General features: G+C 43.0%; 1 protein-coding gene across 4 annotated transcripts in view; it reads right to left on the minus strand.

Moving 5' to 3' along the window:
- The window catches only part of CRISPLD2 (cysteine rich secretory protein LCCL domain containing 2), a 43925-nt gene that overhangs the window by 12116 nt on the left and 7218 nt on the right, over positions 1–24591 (minus strand). For all 4 annotated transcript variants that reach the window (XM_054048882.1, XM_054048881.1, XM_054048883.1 and 1 more), the window contains 12 exons: positions 23654–23968; positions 17670–17788; positions 15354–15486; positions 13848–13963; positions 11530–11630; positions 9062–9220; positions 7970–8030; positions 7285–7351; positions 6024–6154; positions 5573–5616; positions 4408–4480; positions 3460–3535 (listed from right to left, as the gene is read on the minus strand). In XM_054048882.1, coding sequence (XP_053904857.1) covers positions 3460–3535; positions 4408–4480; positions 5573–5616; positions 6024–6154; positions 7285–7351; positions 7970–8030; positions 9062–9220; positions 11530–11630; positions 13848–13963; positions 15354–15486; positions 17670–17788; positions 23654–23887 — 1314 coding nt within the window. In that variant the 5' untranslated portion in view covers positions 23888–23968. The remainder of the gene's footprint in view (positions 1–3459; positions 3536–4407; positions 4481–5572; positions 5617–6023; positions 6155–7284; positions 7352–7969; positions 8031–9061; positions 9221–11529; positions 11631–13847; positions 13964–15353; positions 15487–17669; positions 17789–23653; positions 23969–24591) is intronic.

Below are 24591 nucleotides of genomic sequence, written 5' to 3' on the forward strand. Positions count from 1 at the left end.
CATGAGTACCTTGGCTTCTTTGCCTCTTTGGTTGGTTTCCAAAACTACATTGACCTCACTTCCTATAAACATACCTTTCCCAAGCCCTTGACATCACGCAACCTAAAATAGCATCCTTATTTCTATGAGAAGAAAACAGAATCTTCTTTAAAGCTGTTAAAATCCCAAAATCCTGGGGCTATGGACTAACCCAAGTAGAACCAAGTACAGCCAAAATCCTTTCTTCCTGATGTCGGAGCTTTGTTCTCTGTGGTAAAAACAAACTTTCAGATGCATCCTGGGATCATGTAAACATTGAAGCTCTCCAAGGCGGACCAGAAGGTTACAAGCTCATTGAATTGGATTCTGCTACCTACTTAGTAGTGATTTTATGATGCTAATGCCCAGAAGTTATTTCCCCATTAACTCCTCTGCTGCCAAACCATTCTGCAGGTCAGGGTTTTGGATGTGCTGCTAACATGGCAGAGAGTGCAAGAGCACAAACTCAATGGGGGAAAATACTTTGTTTTCTTTAGTTAAGCTATTAAAAAGGACAGAGTCTGTGACATATATACCCAAGTCCCATGAAGGTGCCATTTTATGGATGGGAATCCACAGGGCATATGAGAAGACTAGCACTTGTCTAGTTTTGTTTGTTACCTGTTTTAATTTTTCTTCTGATTTGTGGCTTATGCTACTTCATTGCATGCCTTCTTGCAGAGCATTCCACACATGCAGTACCCTTTATGGGAAAAGCTTTGGACTAAATTCTCATTGCACTGAACGTTTGCTTATTTTGTCAGCCTTCCAGTCCTCGGATTTATCGTTAACGCAAAGAACTTTTCTATTTGTACCCCTCACTGTGCTTACAATCTTCTGCCACAGCTTCCTCAAGCCCCTTCTTCTCTACCAACTCTAGTCCTGTCTTTTCCTGCCATTCTGCTAACGCTCCTAAACCCTTCAACACATGCCTTGTTAGACCCTTGTCATCTCTGACGCCCTGGCCATACTAGTCTAACGAAGATCCAACAAATCCTTGACAGAGCAGTAAAGTATTTTTTCCCCAAATCACATTCCATGCCTCAGTTTATATAATCCCAAACCCAGAGATTCACAAGAAGTGGGGCTTGTGAACCAGGACACTAGTGCCTCTGAGTATAAATCATAAAATTATACGGGATTGAGATGGTGGTAATTAATTAGTGCCTCAGGGACATCTTAGCAGCCATGGAGTTCTTTCAGTTCAGATGCAAAATTGAGGTCTTGAGTGCTTGTGACCTTCAAAGATCTCATGACATTCTTCACCACTCCTCCTGCTGCAGATCTACTGTGGATAGCCACATTCTTCTAGAAGAAGTGGGCTGTAGTCCACGAAAGCTTATGCTCTAATAAATTTGTTAGTCTCTAAGGTGCCACAAGTACTCCTGTTCTTCTTTTTACATTCTTCTAGGGTGACCAAACAGTAAGTGTGAAAAATCGGGACAAGGGGAGGAGGGTAATAGGAGCCTATATAAGAAAAAGACCCAAAAATCAGGACTGTCCCTATAAAAATCGGGACAGCTGGTCACCCTACATTCATCCCACTAAAACTTTCCCGGCTGTTTCTACTGGATAGCATTCTTCTCTACTTCCTGCCCTTATGCTGTATTCTTCTCTACTTCCTGTGCTTATCCAATACACACAAAGAGCACATGCTCTGGTTCCCAGCAGGGGTGGCTGTTTTTCAGAGATATCTGAAATCTTTCCTGCATATATATATTGGAAAGAGTTTGGGGGAAAAGGTGTTCTAGAAACGTAATATTTTATTATCACAATTACATGCTATTTTTTGGCTTATTCTATATCCAAACAGGCAATGGAATCATTGCCCTAATAGATGAATAGAGTAAACAGAAAACTGGCATGGACTTATGAGACTTTATTCATATAGTTTTATAAAAATATAAACAACTGAAATAGTTGCGTGATGTTTTTCTGATCAGTTAATTACCTGATCATTTGCCCAATGAAATTGTTATTCTTGGGATCCTGCAGAGGCAATCTTATTTAACCCTGTGCCAGTTCTGAGGCCAAACCACAACTGGCACCAATTTCAAATTCCTCTGTGTTTTTCCTAATGCTGCCTGTGACTACAAAGGTAAAAAGGAAAAACTCCGCTATCAACAACAAAACAACAGGCAATTCTCCACCAAGGCCCGCAAACTCCAGAACAAATCTCTAATGCTCATTTTCTTTCTTTATTGATCTGGATATATACATAATAAACAAAAATGTAACCTAGACCGCTCCCCCTCCCAAATTGAAAACTCTCTTTCTAGGTGGAAGTTTAGGAAGGGTTGATACAAGCAAATATTGAATGGTAAAAGCAATACCAAGCATATCATTTCGTATACTCCGATGATCCTGCTAGGAATATTTTCCAAAAATGTGCTAACCACCAGAAAAGTACTTAAGTCAAAAAAATGACTCTACACTGACCCTCACCAAACCACCAAAGAAGTGGAGCCGATTTTATCGTTTCTCAGGAGTTTGAAAAGATGTTTGCACCTGTCCCAGTGGACACTGAGCCATAAGAGCAGTGAAGTTATACTAAGCCTGCATTGTCAGTGGATTTTAGACACATGCTATCTCTAAGTGGTGACCAAAACAAACGTTCCTTTGCATTTGCATCTGTCCATTAGGTTATTTTTTGCCATTTAACCTCTGTCCATTCACATCAACTCTACAGCTGTTCACAGAACTACAAAACAAAAAAAAACCAACCACCCACATTCTTCATTTCCACAACAACTGCTCACAAATCATATTCTACTTGCAGAAAAGAAAGGGGGGAAAAATCTATTTTTGCAAGCTATGTCGAGTAATAACATAACATATGTAACAATAAAGCTATTTGCTTTTCATCTGTATATAATATATGGAGATATACCTATCTCATAGAGCTGGAAGGGACCTAAAAGGTCATTGAGTCCAGCCCCCTGCCTTCACTAGCAGGACCAAGTACTGATTTTTGCCCCAGATCCCTAAGTGGCCCCCCTCAAGGATTGAACTCACAACCCTGGAATTAGCAGGCCAATGCTCAAACCACTGAGCTATGCCTCCCCACAAGAAACTTTACAATGCTGGACAAGCATCAACCCCATTTTACAGACAAAAACCCAGAGAGGTTAAGTGACTTTCCCAAGGCTGCAGAGCAAATCAGTGCCAGAAATGGGAGTGCAACCCGTCTCCTGATGCCCTATCCATAATGCTAACTCTGAAGTACAACATTAGATACATTTAATCAACGTGTCCAACTAATGCAAGGGACATTTCTACCCCATGTGCTGGCAGAGTATTTCCTTATTGTTTATAGGGAGTATCTGTAATTCTGACCTTCCTAATTCACAGAATATGAATCTCTTAAATGATCATGGGATCCAGTGATTTCAATACTGTCACCTTGTTAGTTGGAGAGATATAGGAAAGTGGAATACTCACATCTGCATAAACCTTGGAGCCAAAGACTGGTGCCCAATACTCTGGTTCAGCTTTACAGTGAGCTGGACAATAAGCCCTGAAAAACATTTTATTCATATTTATTCGCTACATCAAGGAGTAAGAGAAAAACAAGTTGCATTCTTGAGCTCTTGGAAGGAAGCCTTCAAGGGTCAGCATCTGGTTTGCAGGTGGCAGCAGCTGACTGACTCTTTTTGCCCCTCTTTCATCTGAAACTCAATAGTGACTACACAGCTGCAAACGAGACTCTTTTAGGCCAGTGAGACAGGAGGTAATGAAGGCCATTGGGCCAAATTCTCCAAGCGTAGCTTCCATCCTTGTGCCCGGCCCCACACATACAATCGTTTGCAGGTGGAGTTTTTTGCCCCTCATCATTCATGCATGCACCTGATGGAATTTCCATGAGCAAAGCTCGTTCGCATGCGAGGCTCAAGAGGAAGGTGGTTTTGTGGGTATAAATTTTATCATTTGGGCATAAAAGGGATAGTGTCCCAAAACTGCACGTGCATGTGAATGAACAAAGTGTGAAAAGTTGCATATGCACATATTGAAGCCAATTTGAGGGGGTCTTCTATTTGGACCCTCTTATATTGCTGAAGCATGTAAAAAATTCAGTAATAAACCCACAAAAACACAGATTTAAAATCCTGGCACTTGTTTGTATGCCAGTGTTGAGGGTATGCTCAGATCACAAACATGTTTGTGAAAACAGGTGATTTTATTCATATAGTATATTGTTTTGGATGTGAAAAAAGCTCCCTCATTTAACCTTTATCCCAGTTAATCTGACATAATCTATAACTTTAGTTTATAATCTTCAAATCGGCTTCATTCAGTATCTCCATCCAGTCCTTCAGCTCCTCTTTTCCTTACCCCAGTACAGGTCTAGGTTCAAAGGAAATAGCATCATACTTGAGATATGCAGCTTACCTTGGACAATGAGTTGCTGGCTTTTTGAACGGACACAGTTCAGCTACAGTGGTGTAACAATCCAGCGTCTGCACTGTGGAAATCAATACAGAGAGATGAATTACAAAGCCAAATAGCTGGTGCTCCTGAAGTAAACAGAAGCATTAGTCACGCATCACATCTGACAGGATGCATGTCCAGCTGATGCAGCCAGAAGAATAACTTCAATGGCTTCATTAGAAACAGCTTGCATTGAAGAGATATTTTTATTAGGATTTATGCTGGAGATCTACTAAATTGCTAGAAAATCCTTTTCCAAGGACCATGGCTTTTTAAAGAAAATAATATCTGAGTGATGTGATTTTGTTACAGATTTTTTTGAATACGGCAGGATTTCCCTGGCAGGTTTTGGGTCAAATTCGGAGTCTAAATGACTTGACAGTGTTGCTTTTAACTTTTCACTTGCCAATGCCAGAGAGACTTCACCCTAAAGCAGCTCAAGGTAACACCAGCCTTTTTTAAGCCCTGTTCCGGTCAATCCACCTTCTTTGGCAAAAGTGGGCATTTGTCCGGTTTGTTCTTGCCAATTCGATCACTTGGTGAGAGCAAACCGGACAAGTGCCCACTTTTGTCACAAAGTGGGGTGTGGAGGAACGTGGGGGAAAAGGGGGCGAGCGGTGATGCCAGCCCTGCGCGGGGGGGCGGGAGGAGGAGGGCTCAGACGCGGGGGCAGGCAGGGCTTGGGTGAGTAGTGACACAAGGCCTCACCTTTGGTAAATATGGTCACCCTATCTAGTACGTGCATCTCTCCTCACCTGAGCCTTGCCTGAGGGAGGGCTCAGGTGGGGAGGAGGGTGAGCGGCTTGGGCCAGCCCCAGATGGGGGAGCGGGGAAGGACTCGGGCCAGCCCCATGCAGTGTCCCATTTTCCCTTTGGGAAATATGGTCCCACCAGGCTGAGGCAGTATTCAAATGGGTTGTAAAATGTTTTGAAAAATGCTACTTTTGTTTTTCCTGACCTGCTCTAATCATAAATAGGAAGAGTCTCTTGGCTACAAGAAGTTTTGCCCATTTAAGATTAAAAAAGAACATGGCTATGGAATGATGATGTCCACGTATAACAATAAACTCAAGCACCATGGATTTTGTCTCAACATTACAGTGACAAAAAGGGCATTTAAACCTACCTGTGACTTTGGAAACCACGAATGAATTTGAAGGTTTATGTTTACTGAAAAGCAAAATAAGAAATGTGTATACATATTTCATTGACCTTTAAAAAAATAAATGAACCACAGTTACTTTAAGAGCTACTCTCTATTGGTTGTAAAAATATAATATATGGGTTTATAATAATAATATAATATATGGAAATATACCTATCTCATAGAACTGGAAGGGACCCTGAAAGGTCATCAAGTCCAGCCCCCTGCCTTCATTAGCAGGACCAAGTACTGATTTTGCCCCAGATGCCTAAGTGGCCCCCTCAAGGATTGAACTCACAATGCTGGGTTTAGCAAGCCAATCCTCAAACCACTGAGCTATCCCTCCCTCCCCCTTGGCAAATGTGGACAATAATTTATTGTACAAGTCATGGTCCTCCATACACAGAGGTACATTTTCTGAGGGAAGAATTACCTTAAAGATTCAACGCCATTTCTTGTAGACTTGACAAAAAAGGGTGATCTCCCTTTCCTAGTGATGTCAACCAGACCTCCTTTATCATCTATGACGCCATAATGAATTGCAGCACGACATATACTGGATGCCTGGAAAGCACATAACAAATAGTATGGTGATACCAATGTTTCCTAAATAGATCTAAGCCAAAAAGAAGCATTTAATAAACAAATATGTAAAATAAATACTTAAAGACTGGAGTTTACACAGACTTACATTTACTGAACAAATGTTGCATTGGTTCAGCATGCTGAATTTTACTATTATAACACATGGGCATGTATTTTTATTCTAAGCCTTACTTGATTTAAGGACAAACATGGATTTTTTAAAATAAAAAAATATAGTATTTAAATGTAAACTATAAGGAGAGCTGGTTGGAAAATGTCCCCCGCCTGAGGAAAATTTTGAGCTTTCAACAAAAACATCAGATCTGAAATATTTCAGCTGAAACCCCCGTGGTGAGGGGAGGTGGTGCATCATGGCAGTTCTCTGGCCACGATACATCATGGGAGATGCAATCTGGAGGGAAACCCAGCCCATAGAGAAGAATTGGGGTACTAAGCTACTGAACTACAACTCCCATGAGGCATCTGCAGCAGCATTTCAGCTTCAATATATTTGGGGCATTTTTTATTTTTTGGGGGGGGATAAAAAAATCAAAATTTTCATCAGAAAACAGACACATTTTGTAAAAACAATATTGTTTAATCAAACCCCTGGTTTTCCATCAAGAACAGTTTTGACAGGAAATTGTTGACCTGCCCTAATTATAAACTATTTTGACAATTCAAGATTCAATGAGTCACCCTAAAAATAAAAACCCAGCGTCCTGTGAACCATCCTGAGAAGCAATTCTAATATAAAGTTTCTCTTCCATCCCAATAGCTCATTGCTTTGAGGGATAGATCTTGAAAGATGCCATGCACTCCTGTGACGCACAGGCGGGCCCTCAACTTCGGTTGAACTTAGTGGGCATAGAGGACACTCAGAACCAAAATCAAGCTCTGAGTAGATACTCTTTTCAGCACTGATTTTATCACATAGATGGGAAAATGCAGATTACCTTTGTTATATAGACAGCACCAGTACAGTTTACAGCACCAACATGGGAGGGCAGAAAATCTACATTACATTAGAATTGCCAGCATTTTCCATTTCTATTATTATCATTAAAACCCCAATAAATGTCATCTATCAGCCATAGCAAAGTACGTACAGTCTCATAATACAACGTTCCAAAGATTTTTGCCTTGCTGTTCAGGCAGCCAGCTGGGCACAGATACCTAGTTAAAGATAGATAGATATATATATATTTATTTATAGTGAGTGTGAAATGTGAGTCAGACTTTTATTACATATAATTTAATTTTAATGACATTAGTGTCATTTAACTACTCCATTTAAAACAAGCATTGCAAAACAGCCACGTTTTCTAATACCTTTCCCCTTAAGAATGAGATCAATATTTAGATTGTGGATTTGTTATTTTACAAGCGATAAACTTCAGTGTAGCCTTACTGAGACCTTAACCAGAGCTCTTGACCTCCAGGGGTGGGGACAAGCTTTGAACTGATGGGCTAAGGTTGGATGGGAATGTAACACAAGAGGAGTGCACAATGATTGTGCCAAGGTTTACTAAATGGGGCTGGCCACCTGGGAGCTGTGGGTTATCATAGCCGTTCACCATTTCGAGCATTAAGTAAATGGAGTCACCTTACTGCTAAACTTGGCCGAATCATTTGTATTAAGAGGAATGAAAGACTTTTTTCATAGGGATTTAGACAGCATTTGGATTCTAGTCACAGTCAATAGAACCCAGCCCACTCCATGTTTGCAAAAGCCAGCCAGGTTTAAGGTGGCCATTTCCATGACCACTGCAGCAGAAGTCAATAAAACGCTACCTGTTGCATGTTGATCCTTTGCATTTGTCCCTCATTTTGGTGTCGCACTTAATGACCTGTGCTAGAAAAAAAAAGGAGGGGGTGGGGGGAAGACATAAGAGACGAGAATGCAAGGAAAAAACTGCCCAGAGATAAGTGGTCAACTTGCATTATAGTGATAACTCAGGTACATGACATGATCTCCAGGACTACTACTGTGTGGGAAGATTGAATTCTTATCACAGAATAACTGGGCAGTACTGAACTTCTAACTCAGAACAATAAGCCTGAAGCAGTTTTACATCCCTCACCTGGTCACTTTATTGCCACTTTAGCCATTCCTTTTATCACAAAGGTGTCTTTGTAAATATTAACTTGGCAGAAACACTTGACACCAGAAGACTTCAATTTACAGCCTAAAGACAGTGCTTAGCACTCCTATCATCCACTTAATTATAGGCTACCCACATTCCAGTAGATAGACTTGAGAAGGATATGCTCCCTTCCCTCAGCTCACTTGCAGTAGATCACTCTTTAAATTACAATGATTAGAAAAACCTTTAAAGAGACACTATCAATTCCATAAATATTTCAGCAGACCTTGCCACGCAGAGCTGGCCCCCCCTTCTCCCTCTGGACAAAATCCAGAAAGGATGTCAAGGTGGTGAATTCTGAGTTTAGAATAGTTCAAATGAGTAAAATAGTAAATCACGGACAATAAAATGCCTAGATATGAATATAATTTAGTGATCATGGCCAAGATTTTCTAAAGGTGCTTGGATACTATGACGATGAGTGTGATAGAAGAACCAGAACAGACCAACTAGTGATTTTCAGTGCCTCAATTCTTGGGCATCTAGCCCGAGATGCTGTAAAGAGGCCTACTTTTCAGGGTTGTCTGAACAATCAGGCCTCAAGTTGGACACACAAAATATTGCTTCCAAACAAGTTGGCCAAAAAAAAAAAAATCCAATTATTTTAACTGGCCCTCAACACAGGTTTGCACTGGAGGCTTCTTGGCATCTCAGTCCGCATCCACACACGTGCACACACACACTCCTACAAGGATATTTAAAAGCTTATAGGATGTGGAAGACAAAGAAGCTCTCTTACTCATGAAACTGTCTGCGGTTGTGGTGATTTTCTTGATCTTGGTTGATTTGGTGGGTTTGGTCACCCGTTCTTGCACCCACACATGTTTTTCCTCTGTAATTTGTGGGACCTCCACTTCGTTAGTTTCATCCCGCTCAGGCTTTTGTACGTAGTGGTCATCTTATTGGGTGGGGGGAGGTAAAACAGTATTCTGGCATTAATAGCAAAGTCAGACGAGCTGAAGGAGGACTGATATTTCATGGAAGATTCTGTTTGGTTTGACAAAGATCTATTTCTAAACCGCTGGAAACCCAACAAAATGCAAGTTAAATACAGAATGGGCCAGATTCCTAGGGTGGGTAAAGAACCAGGAAAAGAAGCCTGGGTTCATACCATTCATTTACTCAGCATAAAAAACTAAGGTGTAAGTGGTTGAAGTGATCTGTCACTATTAGTTAGAATGCTGATGAGTGTGTGTGAATGTCTTACAATTATTTATCATGCTATTTACCAGTACAGCTTTTACTCTATAGAGGAAAAGGTCAGTCCTCTAAGATAGTCAGGGGCCTTGGCTACACTTACCAGCTAGTTCGACGGCTGGAAATCGAAGTTCTGGGTTCGACTTATCGCGTCTAGTCTGGACGCGATAAGTCGAACCCGGAAGTGCTTGCCGTCGACTGCGGTACTCCAGCTCGGCGAGAGGAGTACCCGGAGTCGACGGGGGAGCCTGCCTGCCGCGTGTGGACCAAGGTAAGTTCGAACTAAGGTACTTCGACTTCAGCTACGTTATTCACGTAGCTGAAGTTGCGTACCTTAGTTCGAATTAGGGGGGTAGTGTAGACCAAGCCAGGCATATTAACTGGAGACTGTCAAGAAAGGATCCTAACCAGTTAAATGGTCAGATGGCTAATGCCCTCCCTTTCTCATGTAGGTTATCCTCCTCAAAACTACCTTCCTCATCCTCATCCTAGATTTATTCTGTCCACTCTGGAATGAAGGTCCTGGTAGTGTCATCATTGCTAGGTCAAATCAAGCTACACAGCATGCACTACTCATTTCTCCTTACTTTGCTGCAAAGTTAATGCTCTTGTGCCCTCTGAGGATATGTCTACACTGTAGGTAGATGCCCGCGGCTGGCTTGTGTCAGCCGACTCGGGCTTGTGGGACTTGGGCTTTGGGGCTGTTTCATTGCAGTGTCGACTTCTGAGCCCAGGCTCTAGGTCGGATGGTCCCAAAGTTCGGGCTCCAGCCCGAGCCCGGAAGTCTACACCCCGATTAAACAGCCCCACAGCCTGAGCCCTGCAAGCCCAAGTCAGCTGGCATGGGCCAGCCGCGGGTTTTTAATTGCAGTTTAGACATACCCTAAAGTCCATAGTTAGGGAAAAAAGCTCCGAAGTGGCACAAGCTAAATCCGCTTCCCTTGACGTGTCCTCCTAGCCGAAACCTCACTTTGCTTACATCCCCAGCAATGGAGAGAGGAATGATACGGACAAACTGATGACTGATCTCGTAGAGGAATTTCTCCCTCCAGCTGTACAGCCAGTGGTCTCATTCCATTCTCTCTTTTCTCTTCCCTATGGAAATACATTGCATACCTGTTTGCTTCCTCATTGCTCAGGCTACTAAAAATCAGGCACCTAAATTGATTTGGGCCCAAAATCTTTGCTTTGAACAAGTCTCCAGGGAGTTTGTCTGCGTCTATGAAAACAGGCTCACTCCTTCACAGAGGAAAAGCCTTCTGTAGGTAAAGAAAGAAGATACCATCGACACACAGCTCCAGAGCATCCTCTATTTTAAATATGAGCAATTTCACTGATGGTTTTAGAATTAATAATAGTTTTCATTTACTAAATAGAACACCATGTATAGAGCAAGCCAAATGAGGATGGTATTGCTTATAGCTACGACATAGACAAGTCTAAATTCATTGGGCCAAACTGATCTCAGTTACACCAGGGTAACTCAGAGAAACTTCCTTGAACTGACGGAGTTACTCTGACTTTACACCAGTGCATACAAGCAGAATTTGAGCTCTAGGTTTTAGGGAGTTACATGGCATTTCTGCTTCAGACAGTCTCATATAGTACCTGCTTCACCTTATTGTGTATCAAGTATCAGAGGGGTAGCCGTGTTAGTCTGAATCTGTAAAAAGCAACAGAGGGTCCTGTGGCACTTTTAAGACTAACAGAAGTATTGGGAGCATAAGCCTTGCATCTGAAGAAGTGAGGTTCTTACCCACGAAAGCTTATGCTCCCAATACTTCTGTTAGTCTTAAAGGTGCCACAGGACCCTCTGTTGCTTATTCTGTATGTTTCAGAGTTAACCGTGGTGAATTGAAAGCATACAAATCTGTAAATGCTTTTAATGAAAAGTTTCCAGAAACATTTCTTTTCCAATTTCTCCATACCACACAGAAAGGACCTACGTGAAATCATCTGCATTTCCCCATGATGCACTGAGCTAAGAGAAATAGCTTATTGATCACCTACCTTTGTAACAGAGGTTGTTCTGGCAGCTTCCTCCATAGCTCGGTGGGCATTCAGAGCAGGGCCTGCCATTTTTATAAGGAGCTTCTCCAATCCAGTTCCCCCTGAAAAAAGCATGTGAGAAATTTTTTCCTGTTAAATAGCCTCTATGCCACACACACAATTCCCTTACTTCACTTTCAGGCTCTATTTTCTGAGTCCTGCAACCCTGAGACTCAAGGCCATGAGGAATTGTGGGAAATGAATGTTTCCACTGTACTTCTATGTTGCTAGATTGCTGTAAATATGGGAAAGGACCGCCAGTCTCTGATCTTTCCATGAACATACAGTCTGCAGCGTTCTCGCGATAACTCAGCAAACTAAGTAAACGCAGCACAGTACAGTAGTTTCCCTTCTGCTTCACAACTGGTTAGTCACAAACTGGTATTTGCCTTTAGCTCTCTCGTGTGTGTTCATCGAGGTGATCAGAGCCACAAGTCCACTATCATTTCTTTGCTCTCAAGATTATTCCATCAGCTACACAGGCCAGCATGGAATGAAATTTGTTTCCATTTAAAAGCTGTTCCATTTTCCAACCTGGAACTGCCTCCAAACAGAAAAACACAGGGCTTAGCCGGAGACATCAGAAATACTAGTCATGGTGAGCGCTCCAGACAACTTGCTGATGTCTCTAGACAACTTGTCTGGGAACATTTATCCTCACACCCCATTTTCTAATGACTCAAAACCCCCTCAGTTTTGCCTCTGATGCCACGGCAGCATTCTCCACAGCTGTGGTAATCACGACAGACTGACTGAATGTTAGGCAGCTATCTCACATAAACTTTAAAGGGTCACCACTGCAAGTCTGTTAGTTTAAGGCAAAGGTTTCACCTCATTTCACTTCTAAAAGGCCTGTTTCAGAAGGGTGCATGCGTGTGTGTGTGTATATATATATATTATATTCAACTTTTACATTAAAATCCTATGCAGATACTGCATTCATGCCAGGGCCGGCTCTAGGCACCAGCAAAACAAGCTGGTGCTTGGGGCGGCACATTTTTAGGGGCAGCATGGCCGGTGCCAGAATGCCGCCCCTAAAAATGTGCCCCAGCCGCCCTAGCTCACCTCCGCCGCTGCTGCCACGGCGCGCGAAACAGCTGATTCGCGCGCCACTACTCGCCCTCCCTCCCAGGCTCTCAAACCTGGGAGGGAGGGGGAGCAGCGGCGCGCGAATCAGCTGTTTCGCGCGCCGCGGCGGCTCGGGGTCTCCCCCTTCCTCCCAGGCTCTCAAACCTGGAAGGGAGGGGGAGACTCCGAGTGGCCGCGGCGCGGCGCCACTTCTCCCACTCCCTCCTAGGCTTGAGAGCCTGGGGGGAGGAGGCAGGGCTGGGAATTTGGGGAAGGGGCGGAGTTGAGGCGGGGCCGGGGGTGGGGTAATTAAATAAGGGGGGGGCGGCCAAAATTGTTTTTGCTTTGAGCAGCAAAAATCCTAGAGCCGGCCCTGATTCATGCATTCTGCATGCAAGCAGAAACTCCAGAAGAGTCTTATATTTGAGCATTTGTCCATTCAGCAGTCCTGAACTGATGATACGCAAAGCAGTTCAACCTTCTCCTGAGAAGAAACATATGGTACAATCCTGCATGACTACGAGTTTCCTCAAATTCCACTCCATTCCGTAGGAGATAAAGGTGCGCAGTATCTCACGGGAGGGAGGGCTTACTGTTGGCCTATATACCCATAAGATTCCCAACGGATTTCACCACAACAAACTGTGATGACTATGTTCCCCCTAACCTTAACGCTCAGCAGAACTCAATGGAGTCTGCAATCAGAATACCTTCATGTATATATTGACTTCTTTCTCCAGACCTTTCAGTGTTGTGTTGCCTTTCTATAGGTGTATTCTAAAAACTCTATGCTCTCTGGGACAGGGGCATCTTTGATATTTGTGTCTTGTGCTACACAGGGCAGATTTCTAGGGCCTACCAATTAAATATGAAACAATATTAACATCAATATCAATTTGTGATCCAGGCCAAACCTGTTACTAAAATCTTGCCACAGATGCATTCATTCGAAGGTTTTAAATGTAACTTTCACTTCTAGAAGAAGCCCAACCCAAGACTGGCTCAATCCTGAATGCTTGAGTTACGTAACTGTAAGCTCTCTGGGACAGAGACTGTCACTTGCTACATGTCCATATAGAACTTAGCACAACGGGGCCCCTGATTGAAATCTCTGCACCAGATTCTATATTTGTTAAGCAACTTGCCAGGATGCAGTTTTAAAAGCTGGGGGGGGAGGGGGGCAGGGTTGAAACATATTGTGTCTTCCTTACTTGGGAGAGTAGTTGCAGACCAGGTAGACAGCATTCTCCCAGATTTCTCCCCAAACACTCATCTGTTTGCAGACGTTTACAGCACAGCCAACCTTGTTTGTTGTAGCCCAAACAATCTGAAAGCACAACACAGACATTTTAAAAAACAGAATGCCACAAAAGGCACATTCGATCAAGCTTCCTGAGTATATTTTCCTAATGACTAGCATCTACATCTCCTCCTACCCCTGCAGACAGGCTGGGATACAACTTTTATAAGAAGTTACGCGGATGCCACTCTGTCTAATGCATATTCAGTACGGGTTTCTTCCTTATTTGTATTTCCTCATCCTATTAATGTTGAGGTACCCTTCTCCTATAGGTTAGTATATTAATGATCTTAATTTATTATTATATACATCAATACATTGCCATGGCACTCTTGTGGTCAGACATCTGCAGAGTTTCTATCCAAAAGCTAAAAGAAGAACAGGAGTACTTGTGGCACCTTAGAGACTAACAAATTTATTAGAGCATAAGCTTTCGTGGACTACAGCCCACTTCTTCGGATGCATATGCGAAGAAGTGGGCTGTAGTCCACGAAAGCTTATGCTCTAATAAATTTGTTAGTCTCTAAGGTGCCACAAGTACTCCTGTTCTTCTTTTTGCGGATACAGACTAACACGGCTGCTACTCTGAAACCTATCCAAAAGCTGGTATTAGCTCACATTCTGGCTGGCTGGTGTAGTTATGGACAAAATTCCCCCAAACACACTCTATTTCCAGTTCCCCAAAACGCAGGAGGTGACTGTTAGGCCTGGTCTACACTAACCCCCCAATTCAAACTAAGGTACGCAACTTCAGCTATGTGAATAACGTAGCTGAAGTCGACGTACCTTAGTTCGAACTTACCGCGGTCCAGACGCGGCAGGCAGGCAGGCTCCCTCGTTGACTCCGCGTACTCCTCACGCCGAGCAGGATTACCGGAGTCGACGGGGAGCACTTCTGGGTTCAATTTATCGCGTCCAGACAAGACGCGATAAATCGAACCCAGAAGTTCAATTGCCAGCCGCCGAACCAGCGCGTAAGTATAGACAAGCCCTTAGGCCGTTTATCTGTACTGAAGTTCACAGGCCTCAAGCCTTATGCTAACTGCTGAAGCCAACATCGGACAGGATACAGGCCTGTAGGTGCTTTGCATTACTGCTGAATAAAATAAATGCTAATGCTGGTTTAATGCTGACAGACCCCGGTCGTTGGCGGGCGGGATCGAACCTGGGACCTCTGGAGCTAAATACGTGGGCCTCTACTGCATGAGCTAAAAGACATGCAGCTGTTAGCTAAAGCTGCAGAGCAGACTCAATCTCTCTCTCTCTCTAAGTGGTCTCGGTGCCACTCAATGGGACAGAACACCACACCCAGGTGGTGTGTGGGTTACACTAGCGCTATGGGCTACGCGGGGTGTGAGGGAACACACCAAGTTCAGACACAGAACTCAGGACTTCATGTTTCCTTCCTCTTCTTTACCTGGGTATAGTGAGTGCACATTGCTCCAGAGCATCTTTCTGGACACCAAGGGTCACATTCGTGGGGATACGGATAAGTATAATCTTTAACTTCGTCATACCAAGATTGGACGTGGAAGGCTGGAGAACGATACCTGAAAGACCAAAGATACATAACGAGCTGGATCGCTAACTAGAACTGTGGGTTTTCAACCCAACCCCAGCACGCCCACGTCCCCTTTTGTTAATATGAAATTCTTAATAATTTGGTACAGGATAATTGTAAAGTGAGTTCACAGTGCAATGTGGTGCCATCTTGGTAAGGAGCTGCAACTTTAACAAACAGAGGGGCCATAGGAAATTGTAGAAAAAGCCAGCATCATATTTTGACTAATGACAAATCTCTGGTGTTTTACATGCAGGCAAGTATTAGAGGCTGTTTCTTTAAAATCCATGACCCAATCGGACATTCTGTAGTATTTATAGGTTTAGCTTTCTTTTCAAAAGCCGTTGACCTGAAACGTCCCCTTGGCTTTTCCACTCAATTACAAAAGACTTCAGTTTGGCAGAAGATTGTATTTTGAAAGTAAACATCAGCTAGAAATTGCCAAACATATTAAACGGAAAGTCATGTACCTATTTTACCACTAGACAATTCATTACATCTGGAAGTACACTCATGTCCTCAGCCGCCATGCAGTAGGCACGTGTGGTATGTGGTTTGGGCGTGCAGTGCACTTGTAAATGTGGTTTGTGGCACCGTTGCACTGTGATCCGTGCTTCTGTTGTAAATGTCAGCAAAATTATGTAGACAGACACTCATACACATAGTGCCTGCGGTATACGATGGGCCCAGGTAGCCTTTCACCAATTGTAACTAACTGTACCTCAAGCTGGGATGTAGCAATCTGTCTGGGATGTAAATGAGCAAATCACTGGAATCACAGATGTCATTATCAAGGATACTTTGCACTTCCACCATAACCTTTGTCTGATGACCTCAACATGCTTTAAAACCATTAATGAATTCTGTGTCACAGTATGTGGTGAGGTAGGTAACATTGACCCCATTTTACTGATGAGGAAATTGAGATAGAGGGCTTATGGATCCAATCCTTCATGCACTGAAATCAATGGCAGTTTTCTCACTGATTTCAATGGGAACAAGATTGGGACCTACAGTACGTGATTAGCCCAAGGTCACTCAGGAAGTCTGTAGTGGAGCCCAAGTTAGACCTGGTCTCCTAACTCCCAGTCCTGTGCGTTAACCACAAGATCGCCTCCTCCTTTGTTACTGCAATTTGTCCAAAAAAAAAAATTGGGCCCAATTCTGATATCACATCAGTCTTACACTGAAGAAACCCCACTGACTTCAACTGAGTTTTACAATGGGCATAATCACAACCAAGCCAGTTAGGCAAATCTTTTCCTTTCATCATTAACCTAACAAAACACAAATTATGTCCTGACTCCCTAGCTCCTTTGTTTGTAAGAACAATTAAGACTTTAAAAGAAACACTAAATTCACCCTTAACATCGGCACCAGATGAGCTCCAATTTAGCCATTGGTTGAGCTCTCAACAGCTTATCTGGACAGCATCCAACGTGGTTCATTAGGCCAGCAATGCTCAGGAAAATGATGACAAAGAAACAGATTGCCATTTGATGAGTCTCCTCAGTGGAAAGCACCAGATGGGTTCTTCTCACCAGGAGCTGGCCGAGCAATCCATGTGGATGCAGAAACACAATAATTTCCAAAGCCCCAGGTTTTTTTCCCGGGAGTATAAAGCAAACTATTTGCTCACCTAGAATTACATGGCCATCTGCAAGCAAATACAAAGTGGTTGCAGTAAAGATAAATTGGGAAGTGAAAAGGGAAATATGGTGCGATGCACTTTGAGGATTTATAACAGCGTTCAGACCTAGTGGGAATGGCCAAAAATGGTTCCTCAGAAACTTCTTTGCTGGTTAATGGAGAGAGCAAAGCTACGTCAAACAGGGGACTTGGGAGTCAGGGTCCTAGATTCTGATGCCAACTCTGCCACTGAGTCTCTGCATGACGTTGGGCAAGTCCCTTCACTTCTCTGTGCCTCACAGGTAAACCCACCAAATAGTGAGGTTTACTTAACATTTCCTAAGCATGTTGGGCACTGCTGGCTGAAAGGCCCAATAGATGTTATTACTGTATTGGTTTCACAGCTCCTTTTTTCCAGCTAGTCAAGTTCTTTTTACTAAATATTGACAAGACAAACCTCCCAAACTGTCAAACAGGGCGAGACCCAGAATGACACTATTAAACAGATATGGCACATTAGACACTCAGCGTTCCATCTCTTACCTGCCCCAATGAACAGCCAAATTCTGACCAATGGACATAATGAGGCTGGCAGGTCCATGATCCCAGATGCACTCCTGAGCCCAAGCCTCTGCAGATCTTTCCAGCTCATCATCCCACGTCTGCGTGAGAATCAAAGAACAGATCCATTGACAAATACTCTCAGTCTGAAAACATCTTACATTAGACTTAGGTTATGCCTACGCTACACAGCGCTGGCGGCACGCAGGCTACGTGTAGCTACGTGCCGCAGCGAAAAGCAAGCTGTTTCCACACTATGATGTGTAGCTACACATATCAATGAAAGACTCCAGCAGTGAGACGCTACGTTGCTAAAAACAGCAGTGTAGACAGGGACGCATGGCTCGGGTGAGTAGGGAGCCATGTAGGATATGTACTCAGGTGTGTCTTTACTTGTCCCAGGTATGCCTCATGGTCTGCACTACTATTATACCCACGTTAGAGGGGCTACCCATGTCCGTATTCTATACGCTGCTGAAAGAAGCATGCAGCAGAGACATACCTTAAGAACCAAGAGATGGGACCAGCAGAACCTATGAGGGTTAAGACTTGCACATGATCCCCAGCCCAGCCTCTCAGACCTAGTATTATGCAATGCCATTCCGGGCCCTGACCTGGGAGTGAATTCCCCATTTAATAAAATGGAAATGCATGGATCCAGCACAAGATAGTCCCACTTTTCAACGTCTGGCATCGCGCTTCTTGGGAGATACCACATATGATCAACTCTAGTTCGGAGCTGCTGATTCTTCGGCGCAATGACGCGAATGTGGGGTGAGGGTCCAAACTTAACGTCAGCATATTCCTCTCAACTACCCCTTGGTGCACAATTTCAACGGGGAGTGTGTTGTTTTCTGAGCCGAGTGCAGTCTATCATGAACAAATTTGCTTAAAATTGGATTTTTGAACATAGTAGACAGTTGTGTGTCGATGAATTGCAATGCGCTTGCAGTGTTTAATTATTGACAGTCCTACTGACCACAAAGGTACTGATGGGAAATTTTATTGGGATTAAAATGTTGACGCACATGTCCATAAATAAAATAAATCGTAGGATCCAGAGGCAGAAAGGACCTAGTTGTAAATACCTAGTCCACCCAGGCTAACACAAGATTGTTCCCTATTGAACATTTACCAATGTTTTGGACTGCATAGGCTATGAATGAAAACATTATTTTTTTCTTAATGTACCAACAGATCCTTCCATCTTCTTCCTAGCTTCACCAAGACAGGCAGCCACTGGGCCCAAACCTGTGAGGCGCTTTGCTCTCACAACTCTTGCAAAGGTCTATGAAAGCTGAGGGCACCTAGGATCCAGCAGATAGACAACTATGATGGCATCTGAGCAACTGAACATTTAGTAGGGTGACCAGACAGCAAATGTGAAAAATCGGGACAGGGGTGGGGGTAATAGGAACCTATATAAGAAAAAGACCCCCAAATTGGGACTGTCCCTATAAAATCGGGACATCTGGTCACCCTAACATTTAGGGGCAGAGTCTGGCAGTTACATTGGGGCAATGCAGGGTCACACCATGCTGGCATGAGAGAAATGCAATGTCTCCTGGAGCTTACCTCACATACAGAGGGAATATGACCACTATGCGCTCTCTATTCCAGCCATCCAGCTCCACTGGCCAATGAGGAGTGAGTAGGGGGCCCTGGCCCTGGTCATCGCTGCCCCTTTTTGGGTAACTTGTTGACTCAGAACAGAGACTACAACTGTGGTTGGCCCTTGTACATGGATACGAGACTCCTCATGGTCTGCCACTTTGTGCACCATATAAACACCAGCCATTATCTGACCCTCTTCAAATCCAGTCTAATGCCACAGAAGCTCTCACAAGATCCTAATGTTCCTAGTATTTCAGAGCTTTCCACCAGAGCCCTCTAGAGTGCAGCCTCAAAGGCAGTTGCTTTCCAAGTCTCCTAATTTAATGCAGAGACCATACGACATGAGCAATAGGCCACTAAATGGAAATTGACATGAACATATGTGCTACATCTTCCGCTGGTGTCTATGGATAAAACAAACCAATACAGGCAAGAGACACTCAGTGAAAGACTGGGAACGAGCTCAGGGTTTTTTGTGTGGATTCATGCTTGATTCGGATCTGCCGGCATCACATTACAAAACCATGCTATTTAAATTAGAGCTGCCATTTGCTTCTCTTTCAACATATGAATGCCTTCAGGAGACTGGAATGATTCCAAATGCAATAAATATATCAACAAAATAGACTTCAGACTGTTCTCTGAAGACCCCTTAATGCCAAATACTCAAATCAATATCTAAGATCAACATTAAAGCCAGAACTGCACTAACCACCTACACTCACTGCGACTTATTTAAATTCACTCTTTGGCAAGCTAGAAGAGCCTGAGTCTAGCAATTTGCAGGGCAAGATGCATGACACATTAATTCAGGGGTTCTCAAACTGGGGGTTGGGACCCGTCAGGGGGTCACATGGTTATTACATGGGGAGTCGCGAGCTGTCAGCCTCCACCCCAAACCCTGCTTTGCCTCCGGCATTTATAATGGTGTTAAATATATAAAAAAGTGTTTTTAATTTATAAGGGGGGTCACACTCAGAGGCTAGCTATGTGAAAGGGGTCACCTGTACAAAAGTTTGAGAACCACTGCATTGATTGGTTTTAAGTGTCAGCTTAAATTTGTTTTTTCTTGTGTTCAGATTTTCTGTAACCTAACTGCCATACCAATAGGCGGTTGTAACCCAAAGAAAGTAAATACATATTGTATATTGGTGAATGTGACTGCACAAGTCTTCACTGTGGTGGATACTCTCCAGGAAATGGTTTAAAATGTGCTGGCAGTCAACATGATTCAAAATGGTTTGGAACACTTTTTACTTCTGGAGACTTGGGATAGTTTTTGAATGAAGTTAAGGGCATAATTAAGTACACAAAACACATGCACAGTTTACCTAAACCATTATCGCAATTTGCACATGCAACTACAATAAGAGCATGCACAATTAGGTATGCATTTGCTCACTTGTCTTGTTTGTAAATGTGACATTTGGGTGGGAATGCTATTTTAACTCACACGAGTAACTGGCTAATCTCAACCAACTCCACTGCTGTGGCAGGACTGGTGTGGAACTGGAATAGCAGATATTCTACAAGGTGGTTTGAAGTGCGTGGGCAGAACCTTGAACCAGCTTGCTTGCCCCACCTAGTAATACGATCCCCTCCACATTCATGATTAGTAATTTCACTACTTTTAATCACATAGAGGAAGGACAGGTTAACTCCACATGCAAGGGAACTAAGATACTTTCCTTCTAGGAATACATGTAGCCCAATCATTTGTAGCCTGTTAATTTGTTGGAAAAATCCATTGGGAACTGACAGACAATACATGTGTCATCCAGCCCCTATGGGCAAGGTAAGGTTTTTGATGTTCATTGCTGCTGACTAAGCCAACCTAAAGATCACTGGTGTCTTAGAAGCTGCTGCTTATTTTTCAAGGTTTATTATCAATATGGAGCTTGTTTTGTTTTGGCCGTAAGCCATCACCATTACTACTGTTCTATAATAAAAACATACAGTGGAAGTGTATGTACTAAAGTTGCAAGGTGGTTAGGGTAATTTTATTTCTGGCCAGCTTCATCTGGAAGAATGTATACTGTTCACATCTGGCCTAGAACAAAGCCTGCCAAAAGGGAGCCATGGAACTCATTTTCCATTAACACTGAATACCACTGTTAACCTTGAACTCCATTATCCTAACATAGTCAAGCAAAACAGCTTGCATTGCACTAGGTTACGGCTTTATTGAATTTCTATTCTCTCTCCACTCTACTGTTACCCCATCCTCAGACATTTTTTCCCTTTGCTTGAATCATTCTCTTGCTTCAGTTATAGGTATAATTGCTCTCGAACAATAAAGAGTATATGTTGCTCAGCATACATATATGTTATTGAACTGGCTACATCATTTAATTTTGGTATATGTTGGATAATAATGACACAGCAGATGAATATCTCCATTTCCTGGAAAACATCAGCTCTCTGTGCAACTTTAGGTCATTTAAGTGCATCAGATATAGACATGGGATAATGGAGTTTCACAGCCAACACATGGATGCTGTTAGCCAAGAACCCATGTTCTACCTACTTATCCACAAAGTCTTCTCCTATGAAGAGTTTGCTACCGGCATCAAATTAAAAAAAAAAATTAAGCCTTTAGCCTCTCTCTTTCTGAACAGCACTGAAAACAGCCCATCATCTTAAATGAGCAAAGGCTGAGACGTGTTCGGTTTAAAACAAAGGATTAAAGTTAACTTCGCGCTCAGAATGCGTGCAAGGATTCCCGAGGAATATTAGGTAAACATGAACACATGAAAGGCTGATTATAGTCTTTCCAAGTAGCACCATTTTATACCCAACTTCTTTCTTCACAGCATACCGGGCTCTTTCATTTGTACAAAGTCTCCCATAAAACCACTAGAAAAGCACCCTGAGCAAAGACAAACATAAACCAGTAACCATCCTGGACGAGTAAATAGAAGTCAGCCAGTGAACACTCCACTACTGAAGCACTTTTAGATCCACAAAGCCAATGAAAATGCATTTGGCTTTCTTGCATTGCTTTGTGTTTACTTTCTTGGAATCAATCAAGCCACATCTTCCCTTGCAGTATGTTACAGGCAGCCCGCAGAATATCCCAGTCTACTGAACAACAGGGACACAATAAAACAATTCTTAGGAAGGACTGTAACTCTCTCACTGACAAAGCAGCAACAACTAATAGCAAGGAACCTGGCACTCTTAAGGCTTATCTGAAGAGCTGATGTAAAAGTAAAGACAGATATAATATTGCCTTTTCTCCCTTACTCTTCCCTCCCTGTTCTCTTAAGGCAGAGTTTTACATTTATAGCATTCAGTCAAATGGCAAAAGGTATTATTAATAAAAGATGCCTTTTATATCACATGAATCCTTTTTATACACAGTCTCAATTACCAGCTCAATGAATGAATCCAGAGGAGACAGACTGTCAAACTGGTGCTATTTTTGCAGTAACAATATTTGCAGGAGAGATAAATGCACAAAAATTACTACCCTCTGTCGTTCTCTGATTCCACAATATTTTGAAGACACCCCAGAAATAGCTCAAGGTAGGGCCCACGGCGCTGTATGGAAAGCTCTATGGTGAAAATGTAGTCCTCTTAATTGCTGCTGCTGGTAAAGACACACTTAACACTTTGACTTTTCAAGGGCTCTCTCTGAAGTGAGAGTACACATTGAGTGTATTTTGGTTCCTTGAGGTCAGGGGGAAAAAACACACCAAATACCACCAGTTCATCTACCACTGACCTCAATGGGAGGCTTTCTAAAGATTTTAACAGATTGGGCCTATATTGCAGATGGAGAAGTCCTGATCCTCCAAGGTGCTGAGCATCTTCAACTCCCATTGAAGTCAATGAGAACTGGTGGTGTTAGCATATCACCAGAGGCACTGGGCCATAACTACGGCAAGCCAAAGAACCCCAGCAAAGGTGTGATTACTGTAGGTGAGTAAATGCTTCCCAGAGATGGCTGGTGTGGCTTCTCTGTGCAGACAATGGCATTCCACAATGCCCGAGTCTTAAGCGGCTGAAGCTTCAACAGGGAGAATGGAGGTTAAATGTTAGGGGAAACTGGGTACTTGGATGACATTTAGGTATGGAATAAGCTGCCAAGGGAGGTTGTGGAATTGCCATCAATGGAGGCATTCAGGGCTAGACTAGACAGTACTGAGGATGTTTTATGAATAATGAAATCAGTCCTGAAACTATGCAGTGGGATGGACTAGTTGACCCACTAATGGTCCCTTCCAACAAAAACAATTCAGTGGGATAAGATGGCTCCAGAAAACCACTAGCAGAATGTGTTACTGTCCTCTGGCCAGAAGAAAAACTGATGTGGTCACACAAATTTCAGTACCAATAGTTGAACTCACCATATATTCCATATTGGAGGCTGAAGGATAGACTTCACCTCTCAGCTTGTTATGAAGCATCAAAATCTCCTCTTTGTCTGACCTTGGAATGGCTCTCTTGGCTCTGGAGTGATATCTGCTCAAAATGCTCTCGAAGTGCGTGCCATTGGGCAAGAAAAAGCCTTGCGCTTCATGCATCAAAACCAGTAAACATCCAAGATGGAGGAACCAAGACAGGGCAGGACTCATGGTCATTCTCTACTCAATGGAAGTCGAGATGAAGGAGATGGAAGCACTCTGGTTTTCTCAAAGGCAGCTCTACTGCTCTGTACAGATCTGGAATTCAGGTGGGAAACAAACAGTCACTTAATCTACCACTAAAGAACATTGACACCCGTAGAATTTCCAAAGAGGCAAGGGGCCTTGGATTCAGATTTTTGCACAATAAAGGAGTGATGCAATCCTGAAAGTTAAATTATTTTCTCTCCTACACAGCAATGATGAACCTCAATGTTTCCCATGTCGCAGATAGGATGCCCTATCCTATTTCCTTCTTAAATTAGGTATTATCTAGATTTCACACTGAATACTCTCTTTTTCCAGATCTATCCACTTCCACATACAATCATTGGGGTTATATGGACTAATTAGATATGCAGTTGCACATGAATTTTGCAAGGCCAACCTTTTTGCCTGTACCTACTTCCAGCATGCCCACCAAGGTGGGGAAAGAGAGTTGCATCAATGTTATGTGCTCATAACCTCTTTACAGCCCATTCCACATGCAGAATCTAGAGGGACCCAATACAGCTTCAAAAATGGGTGGGACTATGTGGGGGCGGAGCACTGTCCGGACAGCCATGGAATGCCCATAAAGGCAGATGGGGAAAATTGAATTTTCCTTTGGAGTATATTTAGATTCTCCTTTGAGGTGTAATTTGTATCCATCAGGGTGAATC

This window comes from Malaclemys terrapin, chromosome 14 (assembly GCF_027887155.1).
Source record: "Malaclemys terrapin pileata isolate rMalTer1 chromosome 14, rMalTer1.hap1, whole genome shotgun sequence".
Lineage (NCBI taxonomy): Eukaryota > Metazoa > Chordata > Testudines > Emydidae > Malaclemys > Malaclemys terrapin.